The sequence below is a fragment of the Rhinoraja longicauda genome, chromosome 6 (genome assembly GCF_053455715.1).
Source record: "Rhinoraja longicauda isolate Sanriku21f chromosome 6, sRhiLon1.1, whole genome shotgun sequence".
NCBI classification, from domain to species: domain Eukaryota; kingdom Metazoa; phylum Chordata; class Chondrichthyes; order Rajiformes; family Arhynchobatidae; genus Rhinoraja; species Rhinoraja longicauda.
The window spans coordinates 19691704-19713402 of NC_135958.1; the positions used below are offsets into that span (position 1 = coordinate 19691704).

Here is a 21699-nt window from a genome sequence, read left to right on the forward strand (position 1 = left end):
CGTGCTCAAGCTATTGGAAGTATAGTGAAATTACTTTAGATGGGCAGCCTGTTGAAGTTAGAGTAACCCTAATGAAGAGCTGGGTTTGAAGTCAGTCCACCCAACTCATCAACCACAAGCTGGGAATGTGACACCAACTCTCATCAATGCTCCGTATTTCCTGACTAACCCAATCCCAACTTCTTGTATATCCCGTAGGGCTGCAGCGAGTGTAAAACTCCATAGAAAGGTCTCTCCAAGTTGATAATGTGCCGTTTACCTTCCTGGTCAGCCCTGGTCCGTGGAATGTCAGCTCAAGCTATTCACCATCAAGTTAATGCCCGCACCCAACAAACAGCATGTGGGAACTCACTGCCGTAGGGTGCACCATTGGTTAATTAAAATCTATAGTCCATTGCAGTATCCTCCTTTGAAATTGATATCCCTATCCAGTGATAACAAAATCCATGCTGACCAGCATCGAACTGGGAACTCTTCCGCATAACATAGCTGATTTATAGCTCGGTAAATTCATGGTCCAGAGCCGTAATTTAAATTATTATTTCAAATTAATAATGGTTCGACTAAAAAAAATCTGTATCTTTATTGAAAGTTGCAATGTCGGACATTAGAAGTAGAATCTCATTTTCCAAGAGTCCCAGATGGGCTGACATTTCATCAGTATAGATGTCGGATGCTGCGGGCCACACCGGGTTGCACAGCTCACAGTGCAACCTCGTGCTTGGAAGCTGTCCAACGCCACCAACAAATTAACACTGCACATCTGCACCACAGCAAAGAATCAACATCTGCACCCTGCTAATAATTAGTTAAATCAGCACCTGGCTGACCTCCAGAATCACACAAAAGATTTAGTTCCGAGCCCTCGTAGCGGGCAGAGTCTGAGAAGAATTCCTGGCTCCATTTGGTGTCCAGAACTCTGTACATAACTGGCCATAGTAGCAAGGTGGACAAATAGGGAGATCTTGGTGTATGTGGGAGAGTAAGAGGAGGTTAGTGGTGGGCTCAGGGAGGTCATTAGCTAATTAGTGTATTAATGACAACATGCATTATTTTAGTGGCAGTGATACAGAAACCCTTCTATTGAAACTTTCACCAGAAAAAAAGTGATTTCAGAATGCTTCCATCACCATTGTGACGAATTCCAAAGTGCTAGTAATAAGTGAACAGAGATGCCCCCTCAACATTCCAGTTTGGTCCTCATCTTCAACTCACTGGTGGGATTCAGGCATAAAATAGTGCTCGACTATTGCTGGAAAGAGAATCCCCACCAAACGTTTGTAGGTTCACGTCAGAGGGTGCCACACAAAGATAACCAGTGTGCGTCAGGGCAGTGCACTGCAGGCCTCATGGGCTATCAGATGCATTGCAACAGACTGGGTAACTTTGGGTCGGTGGGGAAGGGAATGGGAGGTCACTGCCAACATATACCCCAAAGTCTCCCACAACTACAGGACAACAGCTGCCTCATAACAGTGTGTTTCCCAGTGCAGCACTGCTTGCAGCTACAATTGTACAATGGTACAGACAGAAAGGCAGCCCATAGAAGCAAAACGTGAAGAAGAAAAAGTGAGATGCATTCCACTGTCAAAGCACCAGGAAAAGCAAGGCCCAAATCCCTTACTCTGGAGGATACATATTGGCAGGATACTTTCATTCCATTGCATTGACAGCTTTAGTCGCATCTCAACTCTTGGAGCAGGTGAAGTCTCTATAAAAGTTGTACTGTTGGCACGGTTCAGACTGGATCAGTTTGCCAGCAGCCGGTTGTGAAATGCATTGGAGTGGCAGGAGTAGAGGTAACGATGGTATCAGGAGGCGGGGCAATTGTCATTTGCGTTGGTCTTGGTAGATGGAGCTCACTGTGCTCTGGCCAAAGATGAAAGTTCCCATACACATCATGAAGATCCCAAACAGCACAAAAGACCACCATCTGGGGTGGAGGGGAGAGAGAGAAAGATTCTGTTAGAGAACCAAAGTTAATTTTATCACAAAACCAGTATAAAATGAAAACACAGCAAAGTCACCACCCCACCGTGGATATGTATCCACTTCTTGAAGCACTCTTTCCAGCGCTGACCTGAAGGCACAGCAACTCCTCAGACAACCAGGCAGTCCATGCCAACGTGCAAGGAGACCATTCAGGTGGTTACATTTATGCCACATGCCAAGCAATGGCAATTGGCAGCTTTCACCATTACCAGCACCAGTCCCCACAAACAGCAACCCCAAGACCAGAGACGTTCCTGTGGTTACATGATGCAACAAGGATAAACCAGACGAAAAACTACATTTAAATTGCAAGGAATATGTTTTTATTCCTCCGGACTTAGAATCTTTGGAATTGACTTGAATATTAAAGGAAACCAAAAAGGTGAATGAAAGGAGACCATTGTCATCGCTTGGGGGCAGAATCGACAAATTTATGCCTGGCCTTTTGGGCAAATGTGTAGAATGTGGCAGAAGTTTGATAGATTCATCTGCTGATGGCATTTAATGCAAGCTCACTGGTTAATGTTAAACCCAAGACTGTCACTAGCTGAATTATGAGGTATGGTGATGTTGAAGGAGGGGGGGGACGTAAAGATAGGAAAGGTTGTTGCAAGACATCTTTGATCTCCAGCCTGGTGAAACTGGCTTGAGGGGCAAAGTGGGCTGCTCCTGCTCAATGTCCCTAATCAGATGGGTGGTCAGAGGATATGGAGAGTGGGAAAGACAGAGGACCAGAGATGTTCAACATTTGGACCATCCGTCTTCAGCCTCACCAACTACACATTTGGAAGACTCAAACCCTCAAGGGTCAAAGCCAAATTGCATACATTTCAACTATGGCCTGGTATCCAATGCTTTGATATATTCCTCATGCACCCAGCTCAATATGCAATCCCAACAGACCCGTCCTCCTCCATCCTGCAACCACTCATTCCACCCAGCTTATGATCCCAAACCCCACCAGCTCTTACTCTACCCAAGTTCGGTGCATAATCCTGAAATATACCTCTCTCCCTCAATAGGTCCTTCCCTCCAGTATCAGTATTAATCCAACAGATCCCTCTTTGAGTTCAGTAATTGACTCCTCCAACAAGCAATGGGTTAAGGACACAGACCCCTTTCCTTCAGGTTACTAATAACACAAATGACTCCTCTCATCGGGTCAGTGTATGGTCCTTAGACATTTCTCAGTCACCACACTCCACCAAATTGCCTCAGAAAGTAGCAGAGAAAAAACCCCCCGTTATATTGTTTGGAGTTGACACATGAAAAGGAATGTAGTTCAGGACAAAGAAAGTTCTGCCCCCTGGGCATTGATATCACAAATGCATCCTCTAGTATTTACCTGGCAGAGTCTGCTTGCCGGATCTCAGAAAGCTTTGCTTCGACCAGACAGAGGCCTGAATACACAGAAAACAACATTAGGAACAAGCACACTACTGCCTCTTTGCTTGCAAGCTGATGGAGCTGCAGTGCAACTCCCACCCATCCTCCTGCTCTTCCCCACACTCCACTGATTGCCTCTTTCAACCCTCTCTTGAAAGCCACAACAATCTATTTCTAGCACCACAAAGGCAATGCGCTCCACATTTGGAGAATTGTGTAGTTCTGGTTGCCCAACCAAGGCAAGCATGTGGAGGCTTTGGGATGGGGGGAGAGGGGGTTGCAGAAGAGGTTTACTAGGATGTTGCCTGGATTAGAGGGTTCTAGCTATAGGAGAGGTTGATAAAACTGTTTGTTGTCTCTGGAATGTCAGAGGCTGACGGGAGACCCAACAGAAGTCTATAAAATGAGTGGCATAGGCAATTTGGCATATTTGAACCTTAATGCCACGTGAAAGTGTCAAAAACTCAAGGGCATAGCTTTCCAGTTAGAGGGGAAGTTCAAAGGAGATGTGCAGAGCAAATTGCTTTTTTACTCAGCATGATAGGTGTCAGAAAGGTGGGGAAAGCAGATACACAAGCAACTTTTAAGAGTGATTTGGACAGGCACATGAAAGAGCAGAACATAGAGGGACATGGATCATGTACAGGCAGAAGGGTTTAGTTTAATTTGCATTATGGTCAGCACAGACATGCTGGGTGATGGTCCCGTTTCTGTGCTGTACAGTTCGGTGTTTCATTACTGCTAAATCTACTTCGACACTGATTGTCTCTTTCAACCCTCTCTCGAAAGCCACAACGATCTATTTCGAGCATTCTGGATCAATGGTAGACACAAAATGCTGGAGTAATTCAGCGGGTCAGGCAGCGTCTCGGGAGAGAAGGAATGGGTGACGTTATGGGTCGAGACCATTCTAAATCACTGGTCTGCAGTCAAGTTTCTCTCATCCCTGTTCTGGCTTTTTTGGCATTTACTACAAATCAGTGTTCTGGTGTTACTGACCTTTCTGCCAGCACTTGATCAAGGCCTTTTAGAAATAGGTACACTTTTAGAAAATGTCTTTCCAAGTTTTCTGCTTTCTCCCCTAAATTTTCTTCCCCCAGCATTGCCCTCATCGGGAAAGGATGAGAGGTGCCTGGGAGGGGAAAGGTGGGACATAGCACAAGACCTCAGGGATAACTAAAGCCCAAGACCTCCTGAAACACCAACACCTGCTGGGTACTGAACCCTCTCTCTGCTGCACCATGCACCAACATGGTGCAGGATATTTAACTGAAGCAGGCAACATCTCCAAATCACAACACCACAGAACCACGTAGTGTACCTGAAACATTGATTGTATCTCTTTCCTAGCTGACCTGCTAAGTTTTCCAACATTTTACATTTTTATGCTGGATTTCGAGCATCTGCGGTTTTCTTTTGATATTCAACTCCAAATCATCTTTTGCCTGCTGCAGTGAACTCTTACTCCAGCGACCTAGTCAGACTCTCCAAACCCAAGCATGGCTAGCCAGACCTGCTCCTTGCGGCATCGTGTGGCATTCAGCCATCTGTCCTGTACCTGGAAACACGAAGATGAAGCAAGCAGCCAATCCTCCTACAACAGAGATCACTTTCCCAATGTCCGGAATGAAAAGTCCCAGCACCAGAGTCAGCAGGAACCAGGTCACCGTCTGCAGTATCCGTCGCCACCTCTCCCGGGAGCCGTCCACCTCCAGGGCCTCCCCTTTGTAACGCAGCCACAGTCCTTCGATCACAGCCCTGGATTAGAGGAGGCAACAGATCAAGCTAGAGACACACTGATCAGCTCACTGACATTTAGATTTAGATTTTTTAGATTTAGAGATACAGCGCGGAAACAGGCCCTTCGGCCCACCGAGTCCGCGCCGCCCAGCGATCCCCGCACATTAACACTATCCTACACACACTAGGGACAATTTTTACATTTACCCAGTCAATTAACCTACATACCTACAATTAACCTAACCTACATACTGAGCCATGATGCTCATTGGCTCAGGAGATTATCCCTCCTCAGTTTTAAGTCTCCCTACCCTATCGCCAGCTCAAGATTAATAAATAGGTCTGTCTATATAGGACGATTGCATCAGACTGCTCATGCCCCATGAAACTTGACAATCTTTTCTCCTCTGGTCCATCCCTTTCTACTTAAATCCAGGATACTATTCTTCACTTTTGAGAGTTTCCAAGTCTGTGGTCTCAGCGACTCTTCCTTTACAAGTGTCTGAGTGCCCACCGCTTCATCCTTGAACAGAGGCCCAACCAGTTCCCTCCACCAAAACTCGTTCAGCTTGCCCAACTTGATCTCACATTGGACATCTTTATCTGCATTCACTTCCTCCAGATCACAGGTAGAGCTCCGGTTACTCAAGTGTGCTCATGCATTGCCTGCCTTTCTGTGGGATATGTGCGACAATCTTTGCTCCATTCTATCTCAGAGTCACTCCAACTCTTTTTCCAGTACATCAATGACTGCGTCGATGTTGTTTCCTGCACTCACAGAACTCAATATCATAACCATGCCTCCTAATTTCCACCTTTCTCCAAAAAAACATCTCCATTACCTTCTCAGATCTCTGTCTCAATCTCAGGGAAAGGCAAGCAGCAAATGTCCATTACTAACTTAGACTTCACCAGTTAACTTGACTAAACCTCCTTCCGCCCTGCCTCCTGTAAGCACTCCAAACTCCCAATTTTTCCACCTCCATTGCATTTGTTCCAATGACAAGATTTTCCATTGGGATGCCTGGAAGATTCATTCATTCATTCAAGATGCCTTTTTTCACCCCCCCCCGGACCATGGCTTCCTGGATTCCATTTAAAACCGAGGCCTTGGTTTGGTCCACATGCATTCACTGCTGATATCCTGAGGAAGTCGTGAAAGCAGGTATAATTACGATACTTTGACAGGTACATGGAGAGGAATGTTTTGGAGGTATATAGGCCAGGCAAGTAGGACTAGCTTAGCTTGGCAACTTGGTTGTTACGGACAAGTTGGGCTCATGGGATTGTTTCCGTGCTGTATATCTTTATTACAGTCTGTTGGCTGCCTTCTCCCCAGTTAGTTCCTTCTGTCCCCATCTCACCCAAGGTGGCAATGTCTGGGTGAGCACATTCTCAAGATCAGGTTTCCTCTGCTCAGGTGAGCCAGCAAGTTTCTTCCACATTTCTCAGGAACCCAACACCATTTCTATTATGATTGGCAATTTTGGATGATGCCTGCCACAGGAACAGTGGACCTCCAAGCTGGACCTGCCAGTAGGGACAACCTCATCCAAGTGCAACATTGGTTATTAAAGTTTGCTGACAGCCATCGCGGCTACAGAGTGCACCATCCACAAAAGATCCACCCATCTACCCACCTGGTCTACTCCAACAGCACCACCCAACCTTGCAACCTCTACCATGGCAAAGGACAGGGGCAGCAGGGACAGGGGCACCAGTGGCTGTAGGTTCTCCTGCAAGTCAGGCACCATGCAGACTTGAAATTGATCACCACTCCATCATCATTGGATCCAAATTCAACACAACAGAAGACAAAGTACTGGAGTAACTCGAGCAAGTTAGACAGCATCTCTGGAAAACATGGATAGGTGACGCTTTGGGTCGGGATACTTCAGACTTAACACAACAGCATTGGTGTAGATCTTCATAAGAGCAACTGCGCCAGTCAGAAAGTTATACGACATGGAAACAGACCCTTCTACTTCAACCTGTGCATGCGAATGCAAAATGCCTATCGGAACTAGTCTCACTTGCCTGAATTAAGGGCCTTATCCCTCTAAAACTATCCTATTCATATACCTGTCAATTTAATCATTCAATTTGTAAACATCTCTACTACTTTTTGTGGCCGCTCATGACTTATACCTCTGTGCAGAAAAGGTCTCTCCATCCATTTAATTATTTCCCCTCTCACCTTAAACCAATGCTCTCTGGTTATAAAACTCTCCCATCTGCATCCTCTAGATGGCAACATTTACCCCTCAGAATTGGATAATAAATGTTGGCGTTACCAGCAACTCCTCAGCCGTAATGTAAAATAATGTTGTAAAATGATATGGATTAAATGAGTCGTCAGAACAGATTATTGTGGACAAATATCATTGTCTCTTGATTCAAGAAAAACAAAGCAGTATATTTTCTAAATGGCGACAACCCGAGGATTACAGAGAAGTCAAAGAACTTAGGCATCAACATCCACAGCTAGTACACAGACTTCAAGAAAATTGGCCATTTCCTCTTGAAACAAGAAAACCACTCGTACAAATACAGCAGACGTTGCTAATGTAAAACCACAGGTCACAAGAAGATTGGATGAATCAGGAGATTAGAAAGAACAAAGATATGGATTAGGACTGGACAGAACTGACTGTCTGAGGTGGGACTTCGGCAATGGGACACAATTGTTTCATTGTCCAAAAGTGTTTTTTTTTAAAAAATCATTGGGCGTGTATGTAATTCAATATCTGTGCTGAAGGCCGATTCGCCAATCTGCAGGATACAATGCTTAACCATTCTACATGTTGCTTGAGTAAAACAAAAGTGCTGGAGAAACTCAGTGGGTCAGACAGTATCTGCAGAGGGAAATGTACACATGGCATTTCAGGTTGAGACCCTTCATTATACTGCAAACAGACCCCAACCTAAAACACTGTCTGTCCATTTCCCTCCCCAGATGCTGCCTGACCCACTGAGTTCCTCCAGCACTGTTGTTTGCCCATGATGGCTACTGTCCCTTATGTCTACATGCCGGTTAATGGTGTTGAGCCCTGGTCACTTTCTCCCTTCTTTGGCTAAAATCTGGAGCAGTCACTTGGAAGCCACTGACAATTAACATTTTCAGATAAGACACGAGGGCTGCTAGACAGCACACTTGAAATAATTTAAATTAATAAAAGTCGAGCCCAGAGGAACAAAAGGCTGCAAGGCTTCAATCATGACCTCGGGAGTTGTCTGTGTAGAGTTTGTACATTCTTTGTGACTGCATGGCCTTCTCCAGCTGCAGTTTCTTGCAGGCTACAAGGTGAATCATCCACTCTAAATTAATCTGAGTGCAGTGGGTGAGAGGTGAATTGGGGAGTGTTGATGGGGATGTGAATGAGAATAGACTGCAGGCAAATAGATGGTGAGGTGGACTAGGTTAATCTGAGAGCCTACACAAGAATCATTCAGCCCATTGAGTCCATGTCAGAAGAAAATGAATATTTTCATAATCTCCACTTCACTCTCTCCAGCACAATCGTAACCTCCTTGTAGTATGGGATTGGAACTCTAGTCAATACCAAAAGCTCATTCTCGAGTACATTTACTGGGGAAAGAGCAAGATCTAACGGATCCCGCTCCTGCCCTAACGGAGGTCTGCTTAAGATGACTTGAAGATTTCAATGTCAAACCACCTCCACTGGCTGAGAACGAGAGTGAAACAGAGTCCAATCAGTCAGGAGTGATGTCGGAAAGCTGGGAACCTCAAGGTTGGGATGGGAGGGAAGTGAAATGTAAAATTCAAGTACACAATGAACAGAATTGAAATAAAGAAGCAGGTTACATTCTACCCCAATGACTGAAGGGCCAATTTTCCCCGGCTTCCCGTTCTCTTGGCAGTGTACTCTGCTGTGAGCATTTAAAAGGTGATGAATCCAACAGCCACTCGATGGCCTGGCTTCGCCAATTCCGCTCTAGTGCCTGGACCCAGGCAGAAGTCTCACCTGCCGCAGAAGTGAAGGATGGGGTAGGAGGTGAGCACGCAGAGGATGATGGAGGTTCGGGCAATGGTCACAGAGATGTCGTCTGATGGGTAGGACAGCAAGACATCAACGTTCACACTGGAACCAAACGTCAGAAAACCACAGACACCTGCAAAGAGATTTAGCCAGTGGTCATGGGTATGGAAGTTTTGAAGGTCAGTCAGACATTATACACTGCACACGGACAGACTGGTCAACAAAGAGAATGTACACTGGCCACCATTTCCCTCTTCAACTACTCAGCCAGCAGATGCTGCACTGATTCAATTCAGAGAGAAATGTCCTGTTGCCCCAAACACTCACTATGCCGATACAATGCAGGCGAGATAAAGTAGCCCTTTCTCTGCACTGTGTCACCACAGACCTCACAGCACCTGCTGCTACAACAGTGTTTTTCTCCTCTCCTCCACCTAAACAAGCTGATAATCTACTCATCTTTGGAGGCAAATCCCATGGCCAATTTGAATTGGAGGAAACATGCCCAAACTCACTTCCAAGGTCACTGCTGCCAGTTTTGTGAAGCTTGCACCTTGATGTCACTCGAATAAGGGCAAGGCTTTTAAAAATTCTACACACCGTTTCCTTAGATCTCAAGTAAGCCCAAAAGACCCATGAGAATGAGTTGTTGATCCCAATATCAAACCTTCCTCCAGTTGACTGGTGATCCTGTTCTTTCACCACTCGCAGTCAGAGAGAGGATGGGGACAGAATAAGATCAGTCTCGTTGCTCCCTGCATTCACCATAACCTCTCACTCATTGTGTCCCTGGTTTGAAAGGCTGTTTGCCCACCATTTAAATTTGTGAAACCAACAGCAATCCCAATCTCCGGTCACCTTCTCCATTCCGTCCCCACTCTCGCGTACCAGAGGAAAAACCACAGGATTTACACCTTTGACATCTTGCACAACACAGAGATGAGCTTCCGAACTACATCCCTTTCATCACCACAATTGCTTGTGTGCAACTCACCACTCTCCCCCACTCACCTGCACATAAACTCTCCCAAGACTTTGTTTGATCATTCCAAAGCTCCTTTGCCTTGCCTCCCATCTTCATGAGGTCAAGCTTCACATCCCGGAAGGGACTTCCTGCTTTGCCCCAATCAGCCTTAAGCTCACCAATCCAACTGCCTTCAGGTCCACTTTAAAGTTCTCATCTTTATTTTTTTTAAAGTTTTCTCGCCTCCTAACAAACACCTGTGATCTCCATGTTCCTCCAACTTAATTTGATCTGTCAGATTAGGTAGTTAATGTTTCACCATAGACTGCCTCAGCCCTTCACCCAAAGGTTTCATTTGCTCCATGCGATCCCAGTAATGGAGGCGGCGTGCACCGTACCTGTGCCCGTGTACACAAACAGGCAGATCACAACGGCTGCTGTCACCACCCATCCCCAGCGCTGCAACGTGGGTCTCTCCATGCTGTTGTACACAGGAACACTGCTCACATGACACTAATGACACCAAGGAGGAAGAGACAAAGAAAGAATGTATTTAGTGACACCAAGCTATGATGCGGCCAAATAGGATCACAGTGCATCTGTAGAAGTTGGCAAGAGCTATTGGAGACATTCCGAACCCTTTCTGCAAGAGCATTTATGTCTACCTTAGATAAAATAGCAAAGCAGACATGATTTATCTACCATTTTCCACGAGCAATGATTAAGAGCATTTTGTTCCAATGTAGCTGATACCAGCAGTGGAAAAATAAAGGGGCATGGGAAAGCAGTACCTGGAAGCCAAAGCAGATGGTTGGAATAGCATTAAACACCGCCATCCAGGAGGAAGGGCTAAGAACAGAAAACAGTGGTTAACCTTGCTGGCAGCTCTATAAATTCAGTACACGTCACCCACTATTTCCTTTCTCATTGGTCCCACCCCGACAGTAGTGCACTGCACTCACTACGTTCTGCTAGCCAACTGAGGCCACTAGGTGGTCAAGCAACTTTCTTGGCTTGTTATTGCCCAGGGATACCACAGCAGGCACACAGAGTTGCTGTTTCTTAGTAGAATTCCTTCTCATCTTACTCCCTCAGCCACACAGAAGGTGATGGTTTGGCTGAGCCCAGAAATTCCAGATGCCAAGTTCTATTCTTGCATAAAGCAGGAAAACTGCAAACACTCCGAGTACAGAGAGAGACCATTTAACTATTTCCCCATCCTCACCCTCTACCGCTGTGGTGGCGCAGCGGTAGAGTTGCTGCCTTACAGCGAATGCAGCGCCGGAGACCCGGGTTCGATCCCGACTACGGGTGCTGTCTGTATGGAATTTATACTTTCTCCCTGTGACCTGCGTGGGTTTTCTCCGAAATCTTCGGTTTCCTCCCACACTCCAAAGACGTACAGGTATGTAGGTTAATTGGCTTGGTAAATGTAAAAATTGTCCCTTGTGGGTATAGGGTAGTGTTAATGTGCAGGGATCGCTGGTTGGCATGGCCCAGGTGGGCCAAAAGGGCCTGTTTCCGTGCTTTATCTCTAAACTAAACTATATTACTGCAGCTCGCTGGCTCGGCAGACACTTGTATGAAAGAAACCAGGCACCAAGAGATTACACTTACCTGGTGGGGATGTCCCCAATAATGATGCCTTTATCTGGCCAGATGTGTTTAATGATCACTATAATGGTCACATACCAAGTTCCCAACACACTTAGCATACTAGAGAAAAATAAATAAAACAATCAAAACAGGACCAACCATGGCCATACACATCCAACAGGGAAGATGTTATGGGGCTGCCAAATACAAAAATGGTTTGAATCCAAAACTGCTTCAACTTCCACTTGAAGCCTTGGCTTGGATAAGTTTCTCCATCCTTTTTTACAAGGAATAGAATCTCCAGCGAATGAAACACTTGCATTCTAGGTTCTCATTGTCAGTATCAACCCTCGCCAAATCAAGTGAACCAGTTTGGCAACTTCAGATACTGTGGAAGATCTGAATACCACCCTCCCCCCTCCCCTCTCCTCTCCTCCCTCTTCATATTACCAGTGTGAGACTTTGGGGTCTAGCTTCCATTGTGGAGCAGCATCAGGAAGCAGCCGGTCAGTCACAAATACTTTATAACAGGTACTAATCTGGATTGGATTCAAAGGTCATTAGTATGGTATTCAAGCTCATGGTCCAACCCACCCAGGATCCCTCCTCCAACATAACTCCCCCACGCATCCTCTCACCATAACCCCATCTCAATCAATCTAGCAGAGCCAATTGACTGAGGATTAAGCAACACTAGTCACAACTATCCACGATGCTGAGATTGAATAGTTGCAAAGAAATCAATGGGCTAGTCATAGAAAAGATGCAGTCAAAATGTGTTTCATTATGTGTTTCATAAGCCAAGACCAGTGAACTGAGATATGGAGGGACCAGGCAACCACTCTGCCAAGACTTCCCAACTGGCTGTTTAACCAGGTTAGGCAAGAAAGCAGATCAAGAGGTGACAATATTGGAGAGTGAGGCCACACGGTCCATTCGAGAGGGTAGAAAATAGAGGCGTCAAATTGTTAATGACACAGTGAAATGTTTGATCAGAATGGAGAGTTAATAAAATGAAATAATGAATGCACACTGACAGCCTCATTTACTGAGATAGGTGCAGTTGGTCCAAGAGGACACAGTACAATATTGGCTCCACCTAGCCACAGCTCCAAAGAGGGTTTGCAAGGATGTCTAATAAAAATAAATCACATCGTCCTTGCTCTGTTGGAAATCTGTTAAACCACTTCTACTCGGGGTAGAAACTGAACCTGGTCAACTTGTGGGAGTGTCTCACGGATATACTCTTCCCTTCCAACTATTTCCACTTCATATTCTGGACACAACTGTTCTTGCAGTTGACCCCATAGAAAGCACTGCAGGGGGTGGGGTGGGGGTGATGGTGAGGCAGGGAGACAGTGGATAAGGTGACTGTGTCTGACAATTGATTATCAGTGGGGCTTTAGGCTACTTTAGCCTTGGAGGGCATCTACAACACACAATGCCACAGAAAAGCCACCAGCATGCACAAAGACTCCTCACACCCCTGCGATAGTCTGTTCGAAATTCTACCATCGGGTAGACGCTACAAGGCCTTCTACGCCCGCACCTCCAGACTCAGGAACAGCTTCATCCCCAGGGCCATAGCTGCTATGAACCGGTCCTGCTGAGCCGGATGGTCACATCGCATAGTGAATCGGCACAGACCTACTTGAACTTTATTCTGTTTTAAAACTGTTTCTAATTTTATTTCACTGGGTTGTCTAAATGAATACTTATTAGCTAGTTAATTTATTGCATCGTATGGAAGGTGCATTCCCAATCTCGTTGTACCCCTGTACAATGACAATAAAGATAAATTGTATTGTATTGTACTAGAGATTGCCAAACTGATTTTGAGCAACTGTGGGTGATATGATAGGGGTGGTTTTGATGCTTGGAAATTTCTAATCTGGACAATGAGAAAGCCGATAGTCGTGGGGTTGAATGGAGATAAGATTAATGAGTCACTTGGCAGAGGAGGTGGTTGCATGAATAGTCTCAGCCATCTGGGGTGAATAACCTGATGGGCTCATCACATTTGTTTAAGACAAAGCCACAGGGAGATTTAAAGAAATTACTTGTTGAGGGTGTTAGAATTAAGGAGCAAAAGTTGAGATCTGCAATGGGTGGACACAGTGAATGAATGGTACAATCGGGGAACAGTCTATCAAGGATTGCATGGTAGGCAGGAAGGTTTGAAATATGATCAAGATGTAATAAATTGTACAGTCAATGGCTATTGGTCAGATGGGGAAGGTACAGGGACAGGAAAACTGAGGAGGAAAGGCTGAGGTTGGAAGCGATAGTCATCGACTCAATACCCAGACGAGGGAGATGGTTGTGACAAAGGAAAGGAAAGGTAGGATTTGAAGACATTGTGCTTGGGGGCATCTGCCAGACATGATTCCTTGAGGAGTGAAGGGCACACTTGTGACCGACAACTTTCTTCCTCGGAAGAATAATATAAATGAAAAATTACAAGGATTCCCAGAGGTAAAAATCCCAGTGTACTGTTGGACAGCTTGGTGCTATATTTAGAGGGAAGGCTAATTACTGTTGCCTCTGCACTCTATCCCCACTTGCTTTGTTAACCACTGCCCTGGCAGGGAATGGTTTATATCACGAGTTGGGAATGGAATATGCCATTCGCTCCCCCGCTCCATCCACTGCCACAAGGACCAAGGAATTCACCACTCAAACAGTGAGGGCACTAACCTGGCGTACTTCTGGAAGCCAATTTCTTTGGGTATGGAGAGAGGTAAGATGACCAGGATGGAGATGACAGAGATGGTGAACTTACGGTCACTGTACCAGTGACCATTGATGGAAGCATCTCCTTCAGGCGTGTGCATCAATGCCCCAAGTACTGGAAGACAAAACAAACCATTCAAAATCTCTCCCACACAAAATATTTACCTCAAAACATCTTTCAATTCAGACAACAACCTGAGAGTAAAGGGGCAGCGTTAACTGCGTCAGAGGGAACTCCTAACCACTTTAGACTTGGTCCACTGCTCAGTCGTTAGAATTAGAAGCTAAAAACAGTATAGCATAGGAACAGACCCTTCAGTCCACCAGGTCTGCAAACTATAATGCCAATTTAAACAAATCCCATTTGTCTGCACATGCGGGCATTCCACTATTCCTTGCCTGTTCTTGTGAACAGTTCCCGTTCCAGGCATCCACCATTCTGATAAAATTAACCTGAACTGCTCCTCACCTTTTACTTACTCCACCCCCAGCCTTAAAGCTATGTCCTCTAATATTTGTGCACAATCTATGTTTGTGTGGTCCGAGTCAAAATGCCTGTGATGCTGCTGCCAGAGGTAGTGTCTGCTGTGTCCGAAGACAAGTTCAAATTCCACCACGGGAATCCAAGGACTTCAAATTCAGGTGATTTATCGATACTTAAATGGTAACCTCAGTTCATAGTTAAAAAAGGGTGAACAGCAACACCTCAATTGTGACATCTACATTAAAGCATAGAATGTGCATTCATTTGCGTAATGTCTGATGACTCATTGGCAGAGAAAAAATGTCACTTTTCCGAAACATTGAATCCCGCTCACCACATATACTGATCGGCCTAAACAAGACTCAATGAGAGTGGGCCCGTGAAAGTGTAACAGTTTAACCAACGCAACCAATCAAAACTGTCAGTGCCCAGCACGAGGTAGCAGGTAACCCCATTGCACTCTCCCAACAAAAGTTGGGTGAAACTTTTTTCAATCTCTTACCTCGACAGAGGTGCGATTTTTCCCCATATCGTATCTCCGTCCCCAATGCGGCCTAACAGTGTGGAATTTGCGGCTTTTCCTGGAGACCGACGGGCGCTCCAAGCCGCAGGAGTCTGCGGGACTTTAACATCGCGGAGCTTGCGATCTCTTTGCCGGGGATCGAAGCTCCAGCCGCGGGGCCTGTGGACTTTAACATCGTGAAGCCCGCGGTCTCTGGTAAGAAGAGGCCGACTCGGGAGCTCCATGCCGCGGAGAGTTTCAACCACCCCGACCGAGATGTTTCATCACCCCGTCGCAGGGGCTTCGATCATCGGCTGCAGGGGGTTTGATCGCCCCGAATGCGGATGGTTTGACTGCCCCAAACCACAGGATAACAAAGAGGAAGGCTGAACTATATTGCTTTCCATCACGGTGAGGAATGTGGAGTCCATTGTAATGGATGCTTATGCTAATCTTTATGCGGTTGTGCGTCTTTTTGCTTTTCACTTAGTATGGCTGTATGGTAACTCAAATTTCACTGCATCTTAATTGGTACATGTGACAATAAACTGACCTTGAACCTTGAACCCCAGCCCTGAACCCCTGGCCCCCCACAACCTCTACAGTGACTCACTCTTGTCCAGCTGATCGCCGATGATGATCAAGAAGGTGATGCAGGTGCAGAAGGTGTAGATGGCAATGAGGACATCGCAGATGGTGCCCACTACCTGGCCGCAAGCTGCCCGCACCACCTCCTGGTAGGTGGCCTTACTGCTGACCTGAGAGCAGTAGGCTAGAATCACCAACCCAGCAATTATAAACAGGAGCAGGCACTACAAGAAAACAAAACAACATTTCACAAAACTACAAGATCACAAAACAACATTTAGAAATCAAGGGTCAATCACGAGGGCTTTTAAACAGAGTGGATTGCGAGCATCTTACTTTTGCTGGTAGAATGACTGCTACCTTCCCGGTGTGGGGAAAATTAAATGGGTTCAATGCAAAGTGGAAATCTTGCAACTTCCCACGACAGCTCAGACGAGAACGTTAATGCTCGACATCAGTCTAAGGGATCACCGTCAGCTGGCTGCACTATTGTCCGAGCCAGATAGTTGTAGGTCTGAGACCCACTCTAGAGATGGAGCACAAAACTTCAGGCTGACATTCAGCACTGAGGCAGGAGTTGGAAGAGGCATTTAACCAATCCACAGTTTACCCTCTCAGGATATACACGATGGTGTGACGCATTTTTGAAGTGGGTAACTTTTAGTGTATGAATTAGTTCTGCGGGAAGTCCCTCAAGCCTATCCTGCAGTATGATCACAGTGAATCAGAACACACTCTCAACTTTGTACCCCTGACTACTCCAGCAATCTTTTACCCCCAATGACACAGGCTCTATGCTGATTGTTTGGGGAATTATCTGCTACACACAATTAAAACTTGTGGAATTCCTTTTGGCAAAAGCTTTACCTGTGATAGCAGGTGAGCTATTGCAGTATCTGGAATGTCTGATTTGTGTATAACATTTGTGTATGACATTTGAATCAGGCTTATCTTGCAAAACAAAGACATGAGGTAAGTGGTGACAGTGCCTGTGGAAATCTGGCAACAATCTTCCACATTTCAGCTGAAATTCCATCTTTGCAGGGGGGGGGGGGGGGCTTTCCCTGCGGTAGTGTAATTAATAGACTCTCTGAACTCAAATACTGAAGGCTTCACATCAATCAGCTAACTGCAGAAGAACATCGAGCATAGGCCTAGAGACAACCGCCTTAGAACCAGGAACACTGCTCCCGCTACTCTTGATAGGATTGGGGTATGTTTTACCAGCCTATAATGACAGTAAAATATTCAGAACAGTAATCTAAAACTATAACATTAAGTACAAGTCCAACCAAATGAAAAGCCTCGGCCAAACCAATAAGTAGTATCACAGGTTTTAGAAGTTCTTTGGCCTCACTTAATAAATTTAAATTAACAAAGTTCTGATTGCAACAGCAGTGGTGGAAAGGAAGGGGACAAGTAGCCATTAAAAAATATATTTTTGTCTATTGTTGTTTAAGATTGCACGTCCACCTTTTCACTGGAACTTTGTGAACGTTCTTAGGACAATAGGCCTCATGGGGAATTATGTGCTACACATAATGGCTGTTGATATACCATTCCACAGCTTCCACATTTGATATGCAAGGCTTTTTTCTGATATCTTGTTGAAGCTCCTAACTCAATAATTTTCTCTGAAGCCAGGTAGCCAACTGTCCTAGCAAAGAATTGCTGACATGGGTGCCCAGTTTGGATGGACGATTGCTGCACTACCGAGGCAACACACGATACAGTGATGTCCAACCAAAAAGACTAATTGGCTACCTTGTATTTAGGCCATTAGTGAATGAAAAACAAAAGCCTTTGGCAGGAATTACAACCAGTAGCTAGCGGCATTGTAACAGCATTGCAGCCCATCCTATTGACAAAGGCGAGGGTTCCGCGGGAGGCACCACTGCCGTGACGAAGGCTACAGAACCACGGATCACACTGCATCTTCACCCAATGACTCGCTATCGTGGCATTTCCCTACCCTTCCAGACTTGCCTACAGTCACCAGTGGAAATGCAGCTCATGACGGGGCTCACCGAAGTATGACAGCTGCATATCATCAGGCAGAAAATTGCTAACCGATCATAAAATAGACACTGATGTTTGCAAAAATGTGAGACGATTTTCTTTCCACAGGAAATCCTGCCCCTGGTACCAGCGGTACCGTCTTAAACACCTAAACAGTGCAGGTACCATCATTGCACTATAGAACAAAATATATGGAGTTTTCCAGTACTTGATTTTTTCCTCGGGAGTCCAGCATCTGCAGGCTCTTGTATCCATCGTACTCTTATATCCATCATACATTGTACTCTCTTCATTTCAAAGCCTTTGCTACACATTAGAAAGAGCTAAGATCCCAGTACTGAACATTAAAAAAGTGTGTATTAACTACCTGCAGAGCTGAAGACAATTATCTCATGCTCAGCATCACACTGGCATGCATGACACCAGGGGACCTATAGTCAGATGGAGACAAAGCACAGAAACAGGTGTTTTGGCCCACCAAGTCCATGCCAACAATCAGTGATCCATTTATACTAATCCAATACCAATTCCATTGTATTCTCCCCACCATGCCATAAACTGTGTCCAGATTCCACCACTGATTTGCACTCCAAGAGTAATTTTATAGTGACCAATTAGCCTAACATTCTGCTTGTCTTGGGATAGAAGAGGAAGCCGGAGCACCCCAAATAAATCCACAAGGTCACGACACTAGAATTCAGGATTGAACCCAAGTCGCTGGTACCAGACGGCATTGGCCCTAGCCATTGCGCCACTGGGCACCTTAATTTGGGATTGGATACCGTGCTCATTCCAAAGATCCCAATGGAGAAGCTGGGTGTGGTTAGAAATAGCCTCATTATTGCCATAGATGAGGCAGAGGCATGGTACTGGCAGGGGCCTGGAGGAAGGGTTTGAGGATCCAAGTCTGCAGAGATGAAACTACCAGAATGTAAATAGCTAACCATCTGCAGGACTATCCCGGTCACCACTCCTCCTGCCATGTAGAAGGCATAGGGAAAGTTGAGAAGCCCAGCCCCAAGTGCGGCATTAACCACAATGAAGACAGCTGCATAAGATGGTGTCCTTCCTTGCTTCCTCGTGTCCCTTAGCTGGTCTGTGGGCGAATTCCGCAGGAGGCCAGATTGCTCCCCAGGGTCACTGTCCGAGCCCCAATCCTGCTCGTCACTGTTCACGGTGGCTTCACAGTGGGCCATCCCCCACCAGCACTGGCTTCAAATGGTCCCGTAAATGGAGCTCCCGCTCGGCCTGGGCGAGTGTGTCAGACTCCCGAACTCAAAGCATCCACAGGGAACTGAAAATGGTGGATCTTCTCAACGTTTCACATGCAGCAACTGAAAAGAAAGGAACAGAGAAAGTGAAAAGGGTACTGCTATAACAAAATACACACTGCACAACTCCCCTCCATCCAAACCACTTACATTTTCCTCACTCATATTAGAAAACTGCCTATGTAGGCGATGAAAGGAGATACCATAATTATTTTAGTTCTAGACAAACATGTGAATTGGCAATGCATTGAAGGCTATATTAGTACTGTACTATCAGAGATATCATGATCCAGATACAAACCCCACCCTCTAACCCTGCCCAACTCTCCCTGCCCTGCCCCTCTCCCTGGTATACTGTTCAAATTTATCCATCAATCAGTGTCATTAACACAGTTCTGTCAAAGGGTTTTCAGCTGGAAATGTTAACAATTTCTCTCCACACCTGCTAAATGTTTCAATTTTCTGTTTTATTTCAGATTTCCAGTAAATGCAGTTTTTTGTTCCACTTACACATTATCTTCCTTGCTGATCCAAGATGCAAATGAAACTTGCTGACATACAAATTGTCTGATACTTCCCAATTTACAACAGCAATCAGAAGATAGACTGGTCAGAGCCATGCGGCATGGAAACAGGCCCTTCAGCCAATCAAGTTCATGCCTGCCATCAAACTAATTTATTCTCCCCACATTTCCACTAAGTCCTCTCAGATTCTATCACTCACATTATATACTTATATTTTCAGCAGCAAATTAATTTAAGAACCCGTGTGAGAGGAAACTGAAAAACCCGGAAGAAACCGATATAGCCACGGGGAGAACGTGCAAACTCCACATTGGCAGTGTCCAAGTTTAGGTTCGAACCTGCTTCCTAGAAACGTGGGGCAGCAGCTCTACAGAAGCACTTACCTTGCTGCAAGCGGGCTTGGAGGACACTGAATTTGCATAACGTGCTATGGAAATAATATTTTTCGAAATGGTTTAAATAACTTGCCACTCTGCCGCTCAAACCATGTGACAAGACATGTGACATCCTACAGCAGAGTAGCTCATTCTCCACCCACTTTTCTATTTTTTTTTTCGTAAGAAAATAATGTTGAGCAATACTAACTGGATTTCACAAAATCACAGAAAGGCTACAGTGAGGAAGAAAGCCATTCTGCCCACTGAGCCTGTAGCAACTTTCCTCAGGAGAGTCCCACAACTAATCTTCACCGCTAACCGCACACATTGCCTCATGAACATACGCTGGCATTTTCTACAGTATCCCCTAGCTTGGGTAAGCAGACCAAAATAAATACACAGTACTTAAAGTGTGATCTGACCAAGTTCACGTTTAACTGTAGCAAAGGCATCCCTGCTCCTGTGCCAGACCTTCTTAACTGTTTGTTGCACCTGTATGTTTGCTTTCGGAGACTGGTGTACAATGACGCTCAAGTCTCTATATACTCAATTTACCACATATAAAATAATGCATTTTTCTGACTTTTCCACTATCAGTTAACTTCACGGTTATCCTAGTCACACTGCAACTGCCATGTCCACTTGCTCGATCTAAATCGCTTGGAATCCTCACAATCCCACCAGTTCGGCATCACCAGCAAATCTGATAATGTTACATTAGGTTTCATCAACCAAGCCAGTGGTACTTACTGTTTGTTGTATGCTGGAGTCCCAGCACTGACCCCCCCCCCCCCCCCCCAGGATACCCACTGATCATCACCTGCCACAGAGTCCCATTTATCCTTCCCGGACCCGGACCAGTCACTCACCAGCCACCTCTGCGTCACATGGTCCCGGGATCACACGCACGTGACTCAATCACAGCCGGGAAAGACCTCGCGGTGTTTTCTGGGAACTGTAGTCCCTACACCGAAGAAGGGTCTCGACCCGAAACGTCACCCATTCCTTCTGTCCAGAGATGCCGCCTGTCCGGCTGAGTTACTCCAGCATGCTGCGTCGACCTATTCCACCGCTCCCGCTTCGACGACTTGTGCTCTTGCCGCACATTCCGCACCTTTGGAGGGACGTGGACACGCAGCGGTTGTTGGCGAGTGTCTGTTGGGAAATGTAATCTCAAAGTCGGTCTCCTGTGGCAGAGGGTTGACCCCAGCAAGGGAACAGGCCCTTCAACCCATCTCGTCCATGCCTGCCGGGCTTGCCTGCACCCTGGCCCATATCTTTTGTAAACTCCGTTTACCAGACCTGTCCATACCAGGTCCATACCTGTCCATATATTTACGCCAGACCTGTCCATATCTTTTGTAAACGCCGTTATTGTACCTACCAGTGTTATTTGCTCTGACTGCTTGTTCCCTCATACTCAACACGCTTCATGCGAAAACGTTGGCTCTCAGATTCGCTTTAATCTTTCCACTCTCACCTTAAACTGCGCCCTCTAGGTCTAGACTGGGGGAAGAAATC

General features: G+C 45.8%; 1 protein-coding gene across 5 annotated transcripts; it reads right to left on the reverse strand.

Annotated features, from left to right (window-relative positions):
* Positions 1–558: 558 nt before the first annotated feature.
* Positions 559–21651, reverse strand: slc38a7 (solute carrier family 38 member 7). 5 transcript variants are annotated; one of them, XM_078401717.1, is made up of 12 exons: positions 21563–21651; positions 21048–21333; positions 18950–19339; positions 16012–16210; positions 14377–14527; positions 11701–11799; positions 10875–10932; positions 10482–10596; positions 9105–9252; positions 4937–5136; positions 3338–3392; positions 559–1933 (listed from the first exon to the last, which is right to left on the reverse strand). In XM_078401717.1, exons 3-12 carry the CDS (start codon positions 19199–19201, stop codon positions 1831–1833), a joined length of 1380 nt encoding a protein of 459 aa, XP_078257843.1. In that variant the 5' UTR covers positions 19202–19339; positions 21048–21333; positions 21563–21651; the 3' UTR covers positions 559–1830. The 5 variants fall into 5 exon arrangements, with proteins under 5 accessions (XP_078257843.1, XP_078257844.1, XP_078257847.1 ...); XM_078401718.1 differs by having other exon boundaries at positions 20999–21333; XM_078401721.1 differs by lacking the exon at positions 11701–11799.
* Positions 21652–21699: the final 48 nt, after the last annotated feature.